This window comes from Bos mutus, chromosome 17, assembly GCF_027580195.1.
Source record: "Bos mutus isolate GX-2022 chromosome 17, NWIPB_WYAK_1.1, whole genome shotgun sequence".
NCBI classification, from domain to species: domain Eukaryota; kingdom Metazoa; phylum Chordata; class Mammalia; order Artiodactyla; family Bovidae; genus Bos; species Bos mutus.
In genome coordinates, this window is record NC_091633.1 from 19,784,573 (window position 1) to 19,806,403 (window position 21,831).

The 21,831-nt window shown below is 44.2% G+C and overlaps 1 protein-coding gene across 1 annotated transcript; it reads right to left on the minus strand.

Moving 5' to 3' along the window:
• Positions 1-7,335: 7,335 nt before the first annotated feature.
• LOC102278645 (hydroxycarboxylic acid receptor 2) lies at positions 7,336-9,364 on the minus strand. The gene has a single exon (XM_005911836.3). It carries the CDS (start codon positions 9,306-9,308, stop codon positions 8,217-8,219), a length of 1,092 nt encoding a protein of 363 aa, XP_005911898.2. The 5' UTR covers positions 9,309-9,364; the 3' UTR covers positions 7,336-8,216.
• Positions 9,365-21,831: the final 12,467 nt, after the last annotated feature.

Genomic DNA, 21,831 nt, shown 5'->3' on the forward strand with positions numbered 1-21,831 from the left:
TTTTGGAATCCCAAAAAATAAAGTCTGTCACTGTTTCCATTGTTTCCCCATCTATTTGCCATGAAGTGATGGGACCAGATGCCATGATCTTAGTTTTCTGAAAGTTGAGTTTTAAGCCAACTTTTTCACTCTCCTCTTTCACTTTCATCAAGAAGCTCTTTAGTTCTTCTTCACTTTGTGCCATGAGGGTGATGTCATCTGTATATCTGAGGTGATTGATATTTCTCCCGGCAATCTTAATTCCAGCTTGTGCTTAACCCAGCCCAGCATTTCTCATGATGTTAACATCAGTAGGCAATTGTTTTCTCTTCTTTGCAGTTGCATTGGGAATGTCATGTACTGTTCCCAATGCCCACTCATGCCTGTGAATCCCTCTCAGGGTGTGGCCAGAACACCCAGTATATCAATATTTGTTAAGAGCCTAGAAGTGCTTGCCTTTCATAGGACAGGATCGTGAGATTGTGATCAGGCCTGATGTTTGTAATGCCACATGCAAACCTCTTCTCACTGAAGAGACAGAGAATGACCAAGTCTTAAATTTGAGCCCCAAGAGAAGCCAGCACTGGCTGCACAATAGCCACATTTCAGCTGTCATGAAAGATGCAAAACAGTGAACAGAGTGTCACGGCCAGGTATTCACCACAGCTGAGCCTGCCAAAGGATATTTCTTGGACTTAAGTTTATTAAGTAACATATAACATTACAAAGATTTTAAATTTCTGGGAAGGCCTTAAGAAGGGCTCTAGAACTCATCTGGATATCCGTATCTGTTTGGGTTTGGGACAATGTGAACTGTTATTTCTTCCTCAAGGTTGGCTGATTACCTCTGTGTTCCCCAGAAATTTTGGAAGCAAGAGAACCGAGATCGACTTGGCTGAAGGCATAAACATGCTTTTTAAATGAGTGACCTAGATGGCGGTCTGAAATGTTATTGTAGGAACAGTTGCCAAAAACCATGTCTTAACATAAACAGTAGTTTTAAAATACCCCTTTGGGCCTTCCCAGGTGGTCCAGCGACTAAGACGCCATGCTCCCAATGCACAGGTCCTGGGTCCCATCCCTGGTCAAGGAACTAGGTCCTACATGTTTTAACTACAAGTTCTCATGCCACAACTAAAGATCCTGCGTGCTGCAGGTGGGACCTGGCGCAGCCAAATAAATAAATAAAAATATTTTTCAGAAATAATGATAAATAAAAATACCCTTTAGTGGTTACTAGAGGTAGGGGTCAGAGAAGGCAATGGCACCCCACTCCAGTACTCATGCCTGGAAAATCCCATGGATGGAGGGGCCTGGTGGGCTGCAGTCCATGGGGTCGCTAGGAGTCAGACACAACTGAGCGACTTCACTTTATTTTTTCACTTTCCTGCATTGGAGAAGGAAATGGCAACCCACTCCAGTGTTCTTGCCTGGAGAATCCCAGGGACAGGGGAGCCTGGTGGGCTGCCGTCTCTGGGGTCGCACAGAGTTGGACACTACTGAAGAGACTTAGCAAACATAGTAAATAAGTAGTTTGTATCTGATAATCCCAAATTCCTAGTTTATCCCTCCCCCATCTCTTTTCTGCCTTGGTAACTATACGTTTGTTTGCTATGTCTGTGAGTCTGTTTCTGTTTCATAAATAAGTTCATCTGTGTCATATTTCAGACTCCACATATGTTAGAAAGTATCTGTCTTTCTCACTTCACTTCATATAATAATCTCTAGGTCCATCCATGTTGCTGCAGGTGGCATTATTTCGTTATTTTTTATGGCTGAGTAATATAAATCAAATCCCTTATGATTATACAGTGGAAGTGAGAAATAGATTTAAGGGACTAGATCTGATAGACAGAGTGCCTGATGAACTATGGAATGAGGTTCATGACATTGTACAGGAGACAGGGATCAGGACCGTTCCCATAGAAAAGAAATGCAAAAAAGCAAAATGGCTGTCTGGGGAGGCCTTACAAATAGCTGTGAAAAGAAGAGAAGTGAAAAGCAAAGGAGAAAAGGAAAGATATAAACATCTGAATGCAGAGTTCCAAAGAATAGCAAGAAGAGATAAGAAAGCCTTCTTCAGTGATCAGTGCAAAGAAATAGAGGAAAACAACAGAATGGGAAAGACTAGGGATTTCTTCAAGAAAATCAGAGATATCAAAGGAACATTTCATGCAAAGATGAGCTCGATAAAGGACAGAAATGGTATGGACCTAACAAAAGCAGAAAATATTAAGAAGAGATGGCAACAATACACAGAAGAACTGTACAAAAAAGATCTTCACGACCCAGATAATCATGATGATGTGATCACTGACCTAGAGCCAGACATCCTGGAATGTGAAGTCAGGTGGGCCTTAGAAAGCATCACTACAAACAAAGCTAGTGGTGGTGATGGAATTCCAGTTGAGCTATTCCAAATCCTGAAAGATGATGCTGTGAAAGTGCTGCACTCAATATGCCAGCAAATTTGGAAAACAGTGGCCACAGGACTGGAAAAGGTCCGTTTTCATTCCAATCCCAAAGAAAGGCAATGCCAAAGAATGCTCAAACTACTGCACAATTGCACTCATCTCAAATGCTAGTAAAGTAATGCTCAAAATTCTCCAAACCAGGCTTCAGCAATATATGAACCATGAACTTCTTGATGTTCAAGCTGGTTTTAGAAAAGGCAGAGGAACCAGAGATCAAATTGTCAACATCCACTGGATCATCGAAAAAGCAAGAGAGTTCCAGAAAAACATCTATTTCTGCTTTATCGACTATGCCAAAGCCTTTGACTGTGAGGATCACAATAAACTGTGGAAAATTCTGAAAGAGATGGGAATACCAGACCACCTGACCTGCCTCTTGAGAAATCTGTATGCAGGTCAGGAAGCAACAGTTAGAACTGGACATGGAACACCAGACTGGTTCCAAATAGGAAAAGGAGTACGTCAAGGCTGTATATTGTCACCCCGTTTATTTAACTTCTATGCAGAGTACATCATGAGAAATGCTGGACAGGAAGAAACACAAGCTGGAATCAAGATTGCCGGGAGAAATATCAATCACCTCAGATATGCAGATGACACCACCCTTATGGCAGAAAGTGAAGAGGAACTCAAAAGCCTCTTGATGAAAGTGAAAGTGGAGAGTGAAAAAGTTGGCTTAAAGCTCAACATTCAGAAAACAAAGATCATGGCATCTGGTCCCACCACTTCATGGGAAATAGATGGGGAAAGAGTGGAAACAGTGTCAGACTTTATTTTTCTGGGCTCCAAAATCACTACAGATGGTGACTGCAGCCATGAAATTAAAAGACGCTTACTCCTTGGAAGGAAAGTTATGACCAACCTAGATAGCATATTAAAAAGCAGAGACATTACTTTGCCAGCAAAGGTTCGTCTAGTCAAGGCTATGCTTTTTCCTGTGGTCATGCATGGATGTGAGAGTTGGACTGTGAAGAAGGCTGAGCGCCAAAGAATTGATGCTTTTGAACTGTGGTGTTGGAGAAGACTCTTGAGAGTCCCTTGGACTGCAAGGAGATCCAAGCAGTCCATTCTGAAGGAGATCAGCCCTGGGATTTCTTTGGAAGGAATGATGCTAAAGCTGAAACTCCAGTACTTTGGCCACCTCATGCGAAGAGTTGATTCATTGGAAAAGACTCTGATGCTGGGAGGGATTGGGGGCAGGAGGAGAAGGGGATGACAGAGGATGAGATGGCTGGATGGCATCACTGACTCGATGGACGTGGGTCTGAGTGAACTCCGGGAGTTGGTGATGGACAGGGAGGCCTGGTGTGCTGCGATTCATGGGGTCGCAAAGAGTCGGACACGACTGAGCAACTGATCTGATCTGAATATTCCATTGTATACAGCACATTGAATTGTATATTCATCTGTGGGTGGACACTTAGATTGCTTCCATGTCTTAGCTATTGTGAATAGTGGTGAACATTAGGGTGCATGTGTCTTTCCAAATTTGAGTCTCCTCCGATATATGCCGAGAGTGGGATATTTTAGTTCCTCTTCACTTTCTGCCATAAGGGTGGTGTCATCTGCATATCTGAGGTGATTGATATTTCTCCCGGCAATCTTGATTCCAGCTTGTGTTTCTTCCAGTCCAGCGTTTCTCATGATGTACTCTGCATAGAAGTTAAATAAACGGGGTGACAATATACAGCCTTGACGTACTCCTTTTCCTATTTGGAACCAGTCTGTTCCGTGTCCAGTTCTAACTGTTGCTTCCTGACCTGCACATAGGTTTCTCAAGATGCAGGTCAGGTGGTCTGGTATTCCCATCTCTTTCAGAATTTTCCACAGTTTATTGTGATCCACACAGTCAAAGGCTTTGGCATAGTCAATAAAGCAGAAATAGATGTTTTTCTGGAACTCTCTTGCTTTTTCGATGATCCAGCGGATGTTGGCAATTTGATCTCTGGTTCCTCTGCCGTTTCTAAAACCAGCTTGAACATCAGGAAGTTCACGGTTCATATATTGCTGAAGCCCAGCTTGGAGAATTTTGAGCATTACTTTACTAGTGTTTGGGATGAGTGCAATTGTGCGGTAGTTTGAGCATTCTTTGGCATTGGCTTTCTTAGGTATTGGAATGAAAACGGACCTTTTCCAGTCCTGTGGCCACTGCTGAGTTTTCCAAATTTGCTGGCATATTGAGTGCAGCACTTTCACAGCATCATCTTTCAGGATTTGGAATAGCTCAACTGGAATTCCATCACCTCCACTAGCTTTGTTCTTAGTGATGCTTTCTAAGGCATCTTCTGAAGAGGTGGGATCAAAAGCAGGGTGATGTGCATGCCCCCTGCACACATCACCATGAAAGGGATTGCAAACCATCTAAGCCACTCCTCTGGAATGACCCCTGATCACACCCTACCTTCACCCCATATAAGGAACAAGGTCACCCCTCTTCAAGGAGCAAGCCAGCAAGAGAACCTGTTACTTGCTCTCACTCCCCACCTTGTGCCACAAGGGCCCTCATAAAGCCTTGCCTGAATTTCTTGTCTGGCCACTTATCAATTTCTGTTGATTAAGAAGGCCAAGAATCCTGGTCCATAACAATGTGAAGATGGAGGCAGAGACTGGAGTGATGTGTCTGCAGACCCAGGAATGTTAAGGACATTCCTGATAGCCCATAGAAGCTAGGAGTGAGGCATGAGGTGGATTCTCCTCAGAGCATCCAGAAGTAATCAATCCTGCTGACCCCCTGATGTGGACTCCCGGGCTCCAGAACTGTCTGAGAATGCTATTTTGCCTTTTTTCCCCAAGTATTTATCTATTTTCATTTTCAGCTGTGTCGGGTCTTAGTTGTGGTGCACGGGCTTCTCTCTAGTTGCAGAGTGTGGGCTTAGTTGCCCGGTGGCACATGGGATCTTACTTTCCCAACCAGGAATTAAATCCTTCATGTCCCCTGAATTGGACGGTGGATTCTTAACAACTGGACCACCAGGGAAATCTCAAGTTTTGTTTTTTTAAGCCACCAAATTTGTGTTACTTTGTTATGGCAGTTCTGGGAGACTAGCAGACTCACACACCGAGGGCCTCTGCATTTACCATCCCCTCTGCCTAGAATGCCCTTCCTCCAGATTCTCACGTTGTTTGCTCCGTCTCATCATTCATGGCTCAGCTCTTGGTCACGTCCCAGTCATCCCAGCACCACACCTTTTTTAGCCTTTCATCCTGCTTTTTTGGCTTCGTGGTCCTCACAGTCATCCCAGGCTTCCTTTCCATTTATTTGTTCACCTCTTGTCTGGCCACCTCCCCAGTGCAAATGTAAGTTCTAGGAGAAGAGGGTCCCAGGGAACGTGTTCCTTGCTCTGTTTCCACAACCACTCAGAATGCCACAGCACACTGTTGGTGCTTAATACATAAAAATTTGATGCCAAGCAGGGCCCTCTGGGGCTCCTGGGCACAAGGACTTTCTGTTTCCCCCATTTCCTTGATTATAGAAAACAGCTTTCATTCAGCCTCCACAAACTTCCCTGAGTTCCGATGAGCAGACTCAAGCAGTTGTTAACTAGAGAAGGAAGGAGATGCCACACCAGGCAGAAACAGTCAAGAGCAGCCTTGGGGCAAGGTCCTGTTTCACCATCGCAGAAACACACGACAATATCTTTGAGCCATTTTGCTGATACTGAGACCCCCTCCAGGTGGGAGAAGTTAACGATTAATGATGTTATGGTGCCCACCAGCATGTAGACACCATACTTGAAGGCTGATGGTGCTGACTCCCACTTACTTCACCACCAACCCATCAGAAGAATGTCCACAAGCTGATCACGCCCTCCTCTTTGAATAATTACTGTAAAACTTCTCACTATCTTCCCCAAGTGGGGACACACAGTTTTGAAATCATTAGCCCGCTTTTAGCCCCCTTTGCCCAGCAAAACAATAAAGCTATTCTTTTCTTCTTCACCCAAATCTCTGTCTCCAAGATTTGATTCGGCACTGGTGTACAGAGAAACTGAGCTTTCAGCATCAAGCTGATGGGATGAATGAACAAAAGGACAAATGTGAGTTGTTTGGTTGTTCTGAACAAATAGGAGTTTCACAAACGGGTTCCCTGCTGACTCATGCATCTGAGGCTGGGGGAATCCCTGCTTTCCTCTGAGCTTCTCTGATCATCTCTTCCTCTTTAAGAAAGATGATCTCTGCTTTTAACTTTCAGTCTCTAGGAGTTAATTGAAAAATCAGACAAGCAAACTGCTCAGAAAGCACTTCAGAACCTCAAAATATCCATCTTTCTTCCTTTTCTGCCATTCCACTGGGGCCAGGAGTCTGAGTATCTGCCTTCCTTATCGGCATCCAAGTCACTATGTCAAAGCAAGCCTCATCTTGCTGAAGAACAATGAGTGGAAATGAGCATGTAACAGAAACTTGAACTGATCACCACCTCAAACCAGTACATCTCCTTTCCTTCCCAGCATTGGGAACTGAAACTATTCTATAGGAAGGTCTCTCTTCCCACTCCTATGCAAAAATCCCAGCCTGGCCAGATTCCTTTATTTGATACACAAATACTAATAGCAGCATTCACCATACCATTAGCAGTATTCGCCACCCCCTAAATAAAAGCAAAGTGCTCTTGCAATCCTGTCTGTACTGCCCTTCCAGGTTAAATCACTTCTATTTATTCCCAACTCTTTCCCATCCTTGTTCTAACGCATATGTAATTTTTGACTTAACTACCTCATGTTGCGGCTCAGATTCCACATCCCTTTCTTACACTTTACAGTATGTGGTATTTTTTTTTTCTTCCAGGGCACAGTTAACAACCCATAAAGGTCTCCGCTTAAGTAAGAAGTCCGTGTCTGTGAACCATCACCCAGACACATGCAACACCAGACTGTGTGTCTCATATCAAAGTTTATTGAAGGGGTAGATTTCTTATGAGAACAGAAACACAAGCAAATGAACCAGAAGAAAATCTTTCCCCCCTCTAACCATAGGGCAGCGTTTCCCTTTGAGTGATAAAAGCAAACAGAGGTGGGAAGCTGCTTTCTCCCTGGAGCCTTTTTAACTGCTCAGCCTTCAAATTAGTGTAAACAGAAGAGGAATGGATTGGCTGAAGGTTGTAACATAAATGCCATTTCCTTTTGCTTAGTAACACTGTTCTGCTCAGACCCTCCTGGGGCGAAGCCCCTTCTCACCACCACCGGAAACTCAGATACTAACAGAAGCTCATGAATCTCTCTATCTGGTCCGTTTCTGCCAAATCATGGCTGAAAGAAGGATTGGTTCCACCGAACCCAGGTGACCTGGGTTGTTTCATGATGCCTGGGCTCCCTTCAGATGTAATAATTCCTCTCCAGTCACAGCTTTCCTTATCCCAGTGGGAGCCCACAAGAAGCTAGACATTGCCCCAGGAGCTGAGAACCAAACAAGTCTCAGGCAGGTGACAGGAAGAGGCCAGCTGAGTCCCAGGTGCCAGTGGGCCTTTCTGTGGCTCCAACACTCCAGCAGCAGAAATGTGGACAGTTTTGCCATCTTCAGTTCTGCAAGTGTCCAAGATTGAACAGAAGTCTTAGACACCTGGAAGCTTCATTCCCCAAGGTTCCTGTGGAGACACTCTATAGGCAAACAGCCCACACTGCCACACCGATGCCCTAAATCTGCTTCTCCGAATCTGCAAGTTCTGGGAAACCACAGACCAAGGCTCTGTTACTCCGTGCACCAGCCAAACGGCTTCTCCAGAGATCCTGGTGCTTGATGATCATCTCCCTTCTTTGCTTGGCTTTTTTAACTGGAGACTGGATTCAGATAAGAGGGGCTCTGCGGCTCACTGGGATTGGCCATCAAAGCCTCGGGAACGTTCTTGGTAGTGCTCAGATCCCCAGTGAGCTCGACGCTGGTGCTGCGGTTGTTATCCGACTCACCCGGCCCCTTCCTCTTCAGGCAGCGGTTGATCAAGGTGGAGAAGAAGTTGGGGAAAGATGGGCTGGAGAAGTAGTACACCAAAGGGTCCAGCATGCTGTTCATGTAGGTGAAGCTGAGGGTGATGTAAAACGCCAGGTCCACTGAACGATAGATGTCACAGTTTTCCGTGCCAGCCTTGCGCAAGAGCCAGAAAATATGTATGCGCACGGCCACGCTGGGCAGGAAGCAGATGATGAAGACAATGGCTACCACCATGATGAAGTTGATAGCCCGCTTGATCTTGGCATGTTTGTTCATTTGCCGCTGCCGCAGGCTCCAGACAATTCTGACTGAGCAGAACAGGATGATGCCCAGGGGCATGAAGAACTCCAGGAGGAACATGGCATCATGCCAGCGGAAGGCATCACAGATGCTGAAGCTGCTGCACAGTTTCGAACCCTGATTCTCGATCAACCTCGTTCTGTGTAGGAGATGGACCGTCAGGCCGATGGTGATGCCCCACAAGAGGCAGGAGATGATGCCCGCTGTCCGATTGGAGATCTTGTTCAGGGCGTGGTGGGGATGGACCACCCGGAAGTACCTATCCACGGCCACCACGGTGAGGAAAATGATGCTGCCCTGGCGGTTCATGGCCAACATGAAGAGCATGAGCCGGCAGGGGATCTCCCCAAACTTCCAGTCCCACCTCCGCACGTAGTTGTCCGCCAGGAACGGCAGGCAGATGATCAGGAGAAAGTCAGCCACAGCCAAGTTGAACAGGAAAACCCGGCTGGCTTTCCAGGACTTGAGGTGGAAGCAGAAGATCCACAGGGCAAGGCCATTGCCCAGGAGCCCGAACACGAACTCCAGCCCCACGACCGGCGGCAGCACTTTGGCAATGAAGTCATCGCGGAACACACAGCAGTTCTTCTCGCCTATTTTCAGAAAATGATTCTGCAGTTGGGAAGGGTTCATGAGTGAATCGCGTTGGCGCCAGGGAGCAGCTCACCTAGCCAAGGTTCGGGGAACGAGGTGCGGCTCTGAGTGGCGAACCCGTGGTTCAGCGCTCGCCTTTATGTCATGTCAGAGTGTTGAAACAGATGACTGAATGGTTACCAGGAAACTACGAAATCACTTTAAGAAAAAAAAAAAGAAGCCAGCAAGGCTCTTGTGCAACCTGCTGTTTGCATAAACAAGTAATAATAAAAAAAAAAATCCCCCGGGGAGACAGGAACCCACAAAATTTTCTAAATGTAAAGAATATGCTTGGGCAAGCCAACTGTCATTGTGAATTACTGAAATGTGTAAGCCTGCGTGCCCGTATACTGAATACTTAGCACAGGAGAATTAATTCACAGTCATGTGGTTGCCTTGCATAATGAACAAAACAACAACAGCAATATTAACTTACTGTGCTCAACAGAAACATGAAGAATCTGCGTGCAATATCTGCAGGCGTGTGTTTTAAGAAACGGTAGTGTGTGTGTGTGATTTTGAAGGGGGACAGAAGGCCAAGAGAATAGTAATTGTCTAGTATCTCATGGGCTGCTGTCTATGGGGTCGCACAGAGTTGGACACGACTAAAGCGACTTAGCAGCAGCAGCAGTATTTTATGAGAACAGATGTGTTGCATTTGATGTTTCCAGGCCATCTTCTCCGTATAAGCGTGGATTGCCTTTCTACACCAGAATGCTGCAATTAATTCCCAGCTAAGGGGGGTGGGGGGAAGCTATTTGAGAGCAGCATGCCATTTCATAAGATGCTTGAAAACTTGAACCCAGTTTGGGTTGCCAGTGGTATGTTACAATAAGTTGGGTTTTTCCTTTGTTTATGTTAGATTTTGAGATGCCTCCATGCTCAAGTAAGTAATCGTTAAGGATGTGATTTATTAAAATTAATAAGCTTTATTTTTTAGAGCAGTTTTAAATTCCCAGCAAAACTGAGCAGAAAGTACAGCGAGTTCCTGTTTACCAGCTGTCCCCACATACAACCTCCCTCACAATGTGCATGATATTTTCGATTTATTGTATTTTATTTATTTATAGATTTATTTTTCAATACATTTTACTTAATTTTAGCTGCGCTGGGTCTTCATTGCTGCTCTGGCTTCTGAGTGCGGGCCGCTGTCTAGTTGTGGTCCTCAGGCTTCTTCTTGCAGTGGCTTCTCTTGTTGCAGAACACAGGCTTTAGGGCACCAGGTTCAGTAGTTGCGGTTCCCAGGCTCTAGTGCACAGGCTCAGTAGTTGTGGCCCACGGGCTTAGTTGCTCTACAGGAAATGGGATCTTTCCAGATCAGAGATCAAATCCACGTCTCCTTCATCAGCAAGCAGATTCTTTACCACTGAGCCACCAGCGAAGCCCAATGTGCGTGATATTTTAAAAACCTCCATTTTTACCAAATTAAACTTTGAGGACCTAAGAAGACTTTGAACTCTGCCTTGCAGGAGGTCACCATTTCACACATCATTTTCTTGCTTTTCAGTATAATTGGGTATATAAATCCTAACAGAACATTTCTACCCTGGAATATTTCGGTCCAATGAATTCTTGCTGTGCAAGAGGTTCTCAGTTGTGTTGCTTGTTTATTTCATCTTTGAAAATTTGGCCACATCATGTGGCATGAGGGATCTTAGTTCCTGGACCAGGGATCGAACCTGCTCCCTCTGCGGTGGAAGTGTACAGTCTTAATCACTGGACTGCCAGGGAAGTCCCAGACATTTGTTTCTTTAGTTTCACACCCAGGTTCTGCCATAGGGGTTTGTAGACTCCTCCCAGTAAACAGGAGTCAAGATGATCTAATGTTAGGCTCACGCAGGGAGCAGTGAACTTGATGATGAAGATGGTGATGAAGAGGACGTGGGCAGTCATGCTAGGGAGAGCTGCCTGCATGTCGGGTGGCAGTCTCAGTGCTGTAAATATATTCGCTTGTTTTCCCCTGACTTCAGTCCATGCGGGAGGGACTACTACTGGCTTTTATTTCAAAATGAGGCAAGTGAAGTTCATAGAAGTTGGCCGTATATATAGTCCAGGCTACACAGGTCATAAGATTTGAATCTGGCACTGGCTTCAAAGCCTGCATCCCTAACCAATACACTATACTGCCTCTTATTATATTATTGCCCCATCTGTAAGGCTGCACCAGATTGAGGTCACATTGTGTGGGTGTGGTGAGACTCAAGTGAAATGACTAGCATTTGTTTCCTATCCTTGATGCCTGTCAATATCCTGCTCCCTTCTCAGAGGAATGTGGACTTGTCAGTGACATTCAGAAAGTAACCCTAAGGGCCTGTATTAGCTAAGAGTCAGAAAATCCAACTATTTACAATAGTTATTTCCGGGAACTGAAATTTGCAAGTGATCTTCCCTTTGTAAGGTTTTCTTTCTGTTTTGTTTTTAATTTTTGGCAACCCACTCCAGTACTCTTGCCTAGAATATCCCATGGACGGAGGAGCCCAGGCTCCTCCGTCCATGGGGTCGCAAAGAGTCGGACACGACTGAGCGATTTCACTTCACTTCATAGTTACTTTACAATGTTGTGTTACTTTCTACTGTACAGCAAACTGAATCAGCTATCAAGACGTATATATCCCCTCTGTTTTGGATTTCCTTTGCATTTAGATCACCACAGAGCATTGAGTAGAGTTCTCTGTGCTCTACAGTAGGTTCTCATTAGTTACCTATTTTATACATAGTGTGTATATGCCTTGACTTCCCTGGTGGCTCAGATGGTAAAGCGTTTGCCTACAATGTGGGAGACCTGGGTTCGATCCCTGGGTCGGGAAGATCCCCTGGAGAAGGAAATGGCAACCCACTCCAGTATTCTTGCCTGGAAAATCCCATGGATGGAGGAGCCTGGTTGGCTACACTGTCCATGGTGTCACGAAGAGTTGGACACGACTGAGCAACTTCACTATCTGTCTATATGTCAATTCCAATCCCCTAATTCTTTTTTCCCCTCATAAACTGTTATTTGTTTATTTTTATTTATTACTTAAAAAATTTTTAACTGGAGGCTGATTGCTTTACAAGCTGTGTTGTTTCTGCTGTACAGCAGTGTGAATCAGCTGTAAGTATAAATATATCCCCTCCCTCTTGAGCCTCCCTCTCGCCCCTCTAGGTCATCACAGAGAACCGAGCTGAGCTCCCTGTGCTTTACAGCGGCTTTCGACCAGCTATCTCCTTCACACTTGGTAGTGTATATATGTTAATGCTACTCTCCCAATTCGTCCCACCCTCCCCTTCCCCAACTCTGTCCACCTTTGAAAGTTTTATAATTTCATAATATTTGGATAAAATTAGGAAAAAACAAGAATAGGAATTGCTTCATTTGGAAAAAAAAGAGAGAGAAGTTGGAGGCCCTGGATGGTTTTTTCTGGCTCCATCATTACCCATGAAACCTCTTAACCCCTGAACTTCCCATCTGTAATGTGGAAGATGGGACCATCTTCCAGATCCCTTCCAGCTTTCACATCCTAGGATTCTAAACCCAAGTTCACCACTGCTCAGAAAGAGTGTTAATCCCGGCCTCCCTGGCTCCTGGCCCTGCTGTGGAATTCCCAGTCTTACTACTGTGTCATGGGCATGTTTTATCTTGCTCCTGTCTTCCTTTTATGCATTTTTTTTCTTACTAGTACATGAGTTGTACAGAAACTTGTTTTAGTGATTCATTTCAACAGCTCAGGCAGTGATTCCACCAAGTTTGGGGGAACTCCACTTAACATTTATGACTTTCACCATTAACTCAAATCTCCCTTCTTAGTTCTCTTATCACAACTGGAATGTGCCCCAGAGCAGGATGGAACTACTTTTTAAAATTAAAAATAACAATAGCTTTCATTTATCAACTGCTTGCTTTGTGCCAGGCATGCGGCTAAGAGCTGTACAAACATGATCTCATTTAATCCTCTCAGAAATCCATGAGGAGTTGCCCTGTTATGATCACAGACCAGAAACCTGAGGCTTAGAGAGGTTAAGTAATTCATGGTTTGTCTTTTTTTTTTTTTTAATTTTTATTGAAGTATAGTTTATTTACAATGTTGTGTTTGGTGTGGCAGTTTAGTCGCTCAGTCATGTCTGACCCTTTGCGACCCCTCTATCCACAAGATTCTCCAGGCAAGAGTACTGGAACAGGTTGCCATTTCCGTCTCCAGAGGATTTTCCTGACCCAGAGATCGAGCTTGGGTCTCCTGCATTGGCGGGCAGACTCTACCGACTGAGCTATGAGGGAAACCCAATGTTGTGTTTAATTTTTGCTGTGTAGCAAAATGACTCAGCTATACATTTACATATACATATACATATATATTCTTCATATTCTCTTCCATTCTGATTGATCACAAGACATTGGGTCTATTTCCCTGTACTGTGCAGTAGGGCTTGTTTTATTCATCTGCCCCTGGTGGTCTAGTGCTTAGACTTAGGCGCTCTCACTGTGTGTCGTTGAACGTAGCTGAGGTTTCTGTTTCAGTGATCTATTGCTATTTCAAAAACCACCACAAAATTTAGTGGCTTAAAACAGTCACTGTTAAAAAAAAAAAAAAAGAGTCACCATTGTATTATCATGGCTTGACTGAACTTAGCTAGTCAGTCCTTGTTTGGGGTCTCTTAGATGGCAGGCAGGCTCACGCACGCCACTTGGGATGCCTGGGCATCTCTTCCTCTTCATATGGTCTGGGTCTCTCTCTATGGCATCTGTACACAGCCTCTTCACATATTCTTTCCACTGAGTAGGCTGGACTTCTTCAAGGCTACTCAACATTTCCAAAAGCACACAAGCAGACTCTCTTTATCTCTCTCTCCCTTCTTTCTTCCCTTCCTTCCACGGCACCAGGCTTTAGTTACAGTATGCCAACACCCAGCTGTGACATGTGGGGTCTAGTTCCCTGACCAGGGATCGAACCCGGGCCCCTGGCACTGGGAGCACAGAGATGCAGACCTTCTTAATGCCATGGCTTGGAAATCCCAGAACATCACCTCCACCGCATTCTACTGGCCAGGGCGAGTCGCTGAGTCAGTCCATGTTTTGCAGGGAGGGGCCACATAAGGGAGGGGCTTCAGGAAGCAGAGTTCACTGGTACTGTTTGGGGGGACCTGGACTCTGTAGGTAGTAAATGACATTGAGTTGGGACATTTGGGAAATGAGAGACCTTTGTACCTCCCGTGAAGAGGATACAGTAGGAGAAATCGAAAGTTAGTGGGCAGAGGAAACTGGCGATACTGACTAGCAGAGACATTAAAAGAAAGAAGAAGGATATTTCAGAGTTTTGAAACCCAGTGTTGAATTTAACTTAAAAAGTCTGAGGGCAAACCAGAATAACCAAATAATCTTGAAAAAGAAGAACAAAGTTGGAGGACTCACATTTTGCAATTAAAAACTTAACTGCAAATCTATAATAATCAAGACAGTGTGATTCTGGCATAAGAATAAATGTATAGATCAATAGAGCAGGATTATTGAGAGTTCAAAAATAAACTCTTGCATTTATGGTCAGATGATTTTCTTTTCTTTTTTTTTTTTTTTTTTTAGTATCTATTTATTTATTTGGCTGTGCTGAACCTTAGTTGTGGTGCTGGAATTTTCAATCTTCACTGCGGCATGTGGAAACTTTAGTTGTGATGCCTGACCTCTTGGTTGATGCATGTGGGATCTAGTCCCCTGACCAGGAATTGAACCCAGGCCCTCTGCATTAGCCACTGGACCACCAACGAAGTCCTGTGGTCAGCTGATTCTCAACAAGGGTGCTAAGACAAATCCATGGGAGAAAGAACCATCTGTTCAATAAGTGCTGCTGCTGCTAAGTCACTCAGTCGTGTCCGACTCTGTGCAACCCCATAGACGGCAGCCCACCAGGCTCCCCCGTCCCTGGGATTCTCCAGGCAAGAACACTGGAGTGGGTTGCCATTTCTACTAGATGACTAAACAGGCAAATGAATGAAGTTGGGTCCTTTCCTTGAACTGGACACAGAAATGAACTCAAAATGGATTACAAACCTAAACATAAGGCATAAAACTCTTATGAAATCCTAAGAGTAATTCAGCATGACTGTGGCTTAGGCAGAGCCTTTCTAGGTACAACATCAAACACACACACAAACAAAACTGATAAGCCAGACTTTATCACTTTAAAGAAGTGAAAGTTTTTGTTTGGTTTTTACAAAAAGAAGAAAAAAATATGCTTGTTAAACAAACCAACCAAACAAGGGCCCATTGGCGAGAGTGTGGAAGAAGGCTTTTTCATACACTATCAGGGGAGTCTAAGTTGGTTCAGCCTTTTTGTTGAGTAATTTGCTGGTATCTATCAAGGTTTTTAATAAGAGCTAATACAATATAATAATAAGGATTAATAGAAGTAGAGCTACTCCAGGGACTTCCCTGGTGGTCCAGCGGATAGGACTCTACATTTCTAATGCAGGGGGCGTGGAATTGATCCCTGGTCAGGGCACTACTGTACAGCATGGTCAAAAAGTAAAATAATAATAATAACTTAAAAAAAAAAAATAGAGCTACTTCATGTTGGTCGCTCCACCCATCAACAGAAAATTGGATTAAAGAGTTACTGAGTATGGTCCCACCCATCAGAACAAGACTCAGTTTCCCTCTCAGTCAGTCTCTCCCATCAGGAAACTTCCATAAGCCTCTATCCTTCTCCATCAGAGGGCAGACAGACTGAAAACCACAATCACAGAAAACCAACCAATCTGATCACATGGACCACAGCCTTGTCTAACTCAGTGAAACTATGAACCATGCCATATAGGGCCACCCAAGACTGACAGGTCATGGTGGAGAGTTCTGACAAAACGTGGTCCACTGGAGAAGGGAATGGCAAACCACTTCTCTTGCCTTGAGAACCCCATGACAGTATGAAAAGGCAAAAAGATAGGACACGGAAAGATGAACTCCCCAGGTTGGTAGGTGCCCAATATGCTACTGGAGATCAGTGGAGAAATAACTCCAGAAAGAAAGAAAAGACAGAGGCAAAGCAAAAACAACACCCAGTTGTGGATGTGACTGGTGATAGAAGTAAAGTTCGATGCTGTAAAGAGCAATATTGCATAGGAACCTGAAATGTTAGGTCCATGAATCAAGGCAAATTGAAAGTGGTCAAACAAGAGATGGCAAGAGTGAACATTGGCATTCTAGGAATCAGCGAACTAAAATGGACTGGAATGGGTGAATTTAACTCAGATGACCATTATATCTACTACTGTGGGCAAGAATCCCTTAGAAGAAATGGAGTAGCCATCATAGTCAACAAAAGAGTCTAAAATGCAGTACTTGGATGCAGTCTCAAAAACAACAGAATGATCTCTGTTCGTTTCCAAGGCAAACCATTCAGTATCACGGTAACCCAAGTCTATGCCCCAACCAGTAATGCTGAAGAAAATGAAGTTGAATGGTTCTATGAAGACCTACAAGATCTTCTAGAACTAACACCCAAAAAAACATGTCCTTTTCATTATAGGGGACTGGAATGCAAAAGTAGGAAGTCAAGAAACACCTGGAGTAACAGGCAAATTTGGCCTTGGAATACGGAATGAAGCAGGGCAAAGACTAATAGAGTTTTGCCAAGAGAACACACTGGTCATAGCAAACACCCTCTTCCAACAACACAAGAGAAGACACTACACATGGACATCACCAGATGGTCAATACCGAAATCAGATTGATTATATTCTTTGCAGCCAAAGATGGAGAAGCTCTATACAGTCAGCAAAAACAAGACCGAGAGCTGACTATGGCTCAGGTCATGGACTCCTTATTGCCAAATTCAGACTCAAATTGAAGAAAGTAGAGAAAACCACTAGACCATTCAGGTATGACCTAAATCAAATCCCTTACAATTATACAATGGAAGTGACAAATAGATTCAAGGGATTAGATCTGATAGACAGAGTGCCTGAGGAGCTATGGACAGAGGTTCGTGATATTATATGGAAGACAGAAATCAAGACCATCCCCAAGAAAGAGAAATGCAAAAAGGCAAAATGGCTGTCTGGGGAGGCCTTACAAATAGCTGAGAAAAGAAGTAAAGCAAAAAGCAAAGGAGAAAAGGAAAGACATACCCATCTGAATGCAGAGTTCCAAGGAATAGCAAGGAGAGATAAGAAAGCCTTCCTCAGTCATCAGGGCAAAGAAATAGAGGAAAACAATAGAATGGGAAAGACTAGAGATCTCTTCAGGAAAATTAGAGATACCAAGGGAACATTTCATGCAAAGATAGGCTCAATAAAGGACAGAAATGGTATGGACCTAACAGAAGCAGAAGATAAGAAGAGGTGGCAAGAATACACAGAAGAACTGTACAAAAAAGATCTTCAGGACCCAGATAATCACGATAGTGTGATCACTCACCCAGAGCCAGACATCCTGGAATGTGAAGTCAAGTGGGCCTTAGGAAGCATCACTAGGAACAAAGCTAGTGGAGGTGATGGAATTCCAACTGAACTGTTTCAAATAGGAAAAGATGATGCTGCGAAGATGCCAGCAAATTTGGAAAACTCAGCAGTGGCCACAGGATTGCAAAAGGTCAGTTTTCATTCCAATCCCAAAGAACAGCAATGCCAAAGAATACTCAAACTACCACACAATAACACTCATCTCACACGCTAGTCAAGTAATGCTCAAAATTCTCCAAGCTGGGCTTCAACAGTATGTAAACTGTGAACTTCCAGATGATCAAGCTGGTTTTAGAAAAGGCAGAGGAACCAGAGATCAAATTGCCAACATCTGCTGGATCATCGAAAAAGCAAGATAGTTCCAGAAAAACATCTACTTCTGGTTTCTTGACTATGCCAAAGCCATTGACTGTGTGGATCACAATAAACTGTGGAAAATTCTTCAAGAGATGGGAATACCAGACCACCTGACCTGCCTCTTGAGAAACCTATATGCAGGTCAGGAAGCAACAGTTAGAACTGGACATGGAACAACAGACTGGTTCCAAATCAGGAAAGAAGTACATCAAGGCTGTATATTGTCACCCTGCTAATTTAACTTATATTCAGAGTACATTATGCTAAATGCCGGGCTGGATGAAGCACAAGCTAGAATCAAGATTGCCAGGAGAAATATCAGTAACCTTAGATACGCAGATGACACCACTCTTATGGCAGAAAGTGAAGAAGAACTAAAGAGCCTCTTGATGAAAATGAAAGAGGAGAGTGAAAAAGTTGGCTTAAAATTCAACATTCAGAAAACGAAGATCATGGCATCTGATCCCATCACTTCATAGCAAATAGATGGGGAAACAGTGGAAACAGTGACAGACGTTATTTTTTTTGGGCTCCAAAATCACTGCAGATGGTGACTGCAGCCATGAAATTAAAAGACGCTTACTCCTTGGAAGGAAAGTTACGACCAACCTAGATAGCATATTCAAAAGCAGAGACATTACTTTGCCAACAAAGGTTCGTCTAGGCAAGGCTATGGTTTTTCCTGTGGTCATGTATGGATGTGAGAGTTGGACTGTGAAGAAGGCTGAGCGCCAAAGAATTGATGCTTTTGAACTGTGGTGTTGGAGAAGACTCTTGAGAGTCCCTTGGACTGCAAGGAGATCCAAGCAGTCCATTCTGAAGGAGATCAGCCCTGGGATTTCTTTGGAAGGAATGATGCTAAAGCTGAAACTCCAATACTTTGGCCACCTCATGCAAAGAGTTGACTCATTGGAAAAGACTCTGATGCTGAGGGGGATTGGGGGCAAGAGGAGAAGGGGACGACAGAGGATGAGATGGCTGGATGGCATCACTGATTCAAAGAACGTGAGTATGAGTGAACTCCGGGAGTTGGTGATGGACAGGGAGGCCTGGCGTGCTGCGATTCATGGGGTCGCAAAGAGTTGGACACGACTGAGCGACTGAGCTGATCTGATCTGATTGGAGAAGACTCTTGAGAGTCCCTTAGACTGTAAGGAGATCCAACCAGTCCATCCTAAAGGAAGTCAGCCCTCAATATTCATTGGAAGGACTGATGCTGAAGCTGAAACTCCAATACTTTGGCCACCTGATGAGAAGAACTAACTCATTGGAAAAGATCCTGATGCTGGGAAAGATTGAGGGCAGGAGGAGAAGGGGACGACAGAGGATGAGATGGTTGGATGGTATCACCAATCAATGGACATGAGTTTGAGCAAGCTCCGGGAGCTGGTGATGGACAGGGAGGTCTGGCATGCTGCAGTCCATGGGGTCGCAAAGAGTCGGACACGACTGAGCAACTGAACTGAACTGAATGTTGGTTACTATTGTAGGGGCTTTATACAGCTAAACTCATTTAGTGCTCAGAACAGCTTTAAGAGATAGGTAGTATACATAGGTACTATTCTTTTACAGACAAGGAAAATAAAGCAGTGAGAGGTTAAGTAATTTTCTCAAGGTCACACAGCTAGTAAAAAAAGGAGATAAGATTGGAACGCACAAGATGTAACTCCAAGGGTTCTCCTCTCAGCCACTGTGCACTCGACCTCACCCAGTGTGCCTTTGACTCAGCAATTCCATGTCTAAGAATCTATCTTCCAAAGTCTTTGACACAAACCAAAGATAAATCATTCAGTATGTTCACCATAGCATCCTGACAATAGAGGAAAATTAGAAATAAATGTCTCTTAGTTGAATAAACTACATGTGGCTCATTTACACAATAAGATATAATTTCAAAAAGGAAATTGATCTCTATTCTGACAGGAAGGGCTTCCCAGGTGGCTCAGTGGTGAAGAACCTGCCTGCCAATGCAGAAGATGCAGGAAACCTGGGTTCGATCCCTGAGTCAGGAAGATTCCCTGGAGGAGGGCATGGCACCCTAGGCTGGGAAGATCCCCTGGAGAAGGGCATGGCAACCCACTCCGTTATTCTTGCCTGGGAAATCCCATGGACAGAGGAACCTGGCAGGCTATAGTCCATAGGGTCACAGAGTCAGGCACGACTGAGCATGCGCACACTGATGTAGGAAACTGTCCATGATAAAATATCTTGCAAAACTCTATCTTTCTATCTTCCTTTAACAAGATGAAAGATTCATTACCTTTGTGCAAGTATGTTTGTATTCCAAATGTTAAAAGTCACCACCTCTAGAAATCAGATTAAGAGGAAAGAAAGGAAGACCTTTACTTCTTACTTTATATATCTGTGTGTTCCTTGATTTCTGAATGAAAACATAACATGCTTCTGTAATGAAATACATTGAATTTTTGTCTAAAAAGAAAGAGATCTGCAAGTCTACTCATGACTCTTCTGTCAGGACAGATTGTGAACAGACCCTTCTCACCCAGGTGGATCTCACAGCTTCCCCTCTTATCAGGTTGTCGTGGCCCAGCCTAGACTTTCCGTTCCGGTCCCATTGATTTTCCTGCAGTTCCCTCAACCAGGATTAAGGGCCCCTGGCTTCTCCTGTAGAACCCCAAGTTTACCAGTTTCACTGCAGTTACCCTGAATGGTAAATTTAGTTTTTCCTTGGTTTCTACATTGGAACCCAGGGGTGAGGGCTATGTTTTTCACTTGGGTTTTCACTGTGCCTGGTACAGAGCTGGTACCTAATGAATGTTCCTTGAAAGAGGGAATGAATGAATGAAACCATATCATCACTGGAAGCTGAATACAGAGTAAGCCCATCTCTGAGCCCATCTGTTTATGCTGCTCCATCACAAACTCTGTCTATATAAAATGTAGGGCCCCAGACTTCCCTTGGAGAAGGAAATGGCAACCCACTCCAGTATTCTTGCCTGGAGAACCCCAGGGACAGAGGAGCCTGATGGGCTGCCATCTATGGGGTTGACACGACTGAAGCGACTTAGCAGCAGCAGCAGACTTCCCTGGTGGTCCAGTGGTTAAAAATCCTGCCAATGCAGGGGGACATGGATTCAATCCCCAGTCCGGGAAGATCCCACCCATGTCAGCTAAGCCTGTGTGCCAACTACTAAGCCAGTACACTGCCAAAACTCACTCAATCAATTAATTAGTTTTGAAAATGTAGGGCTCCAGCTTCATGGATGAGTTCAGAAGGGTTCTGTGTTTAGTTTATGCCTTGCTGTCACTATCTTGAAATGCTTTATGCTTTTTGAATGAGGGACCTTGCATTTTCTCTTTGCACTGGTCTTTCAAATGAGATAGCTAATCCTGAGGCCATTTATGAACTCACTGAGACCGTGGGGTATGGCGTCATATTGGAAAACTGCGAATGAGAAGGCCCAGGAGGCAGCAAGCTGAGAGTGTGTGTCACAGTGTGTCCACCTCCCACCTCAGAGTTCTAATCCCACCAGCAGCCCCTGCACTCTGGTGACCTCAGACACCATCCTAACCATGGCAGTTGTAGGAAAGGGTAAGGAAACCCATCCTGAGAGTAGTCCAGAATCTATATTTTCATAGTCAGCACCAATAAAAGGTACTTCTTATTTTTTCCATAGAATTTGTGAACAATAATGGTTTACTATCCCTTCTCACTTTAATGTGACTTTTCCTGAAAGACCCTGAGTCAAAGGAGACAACATTTTCTTCTACATCAATGACA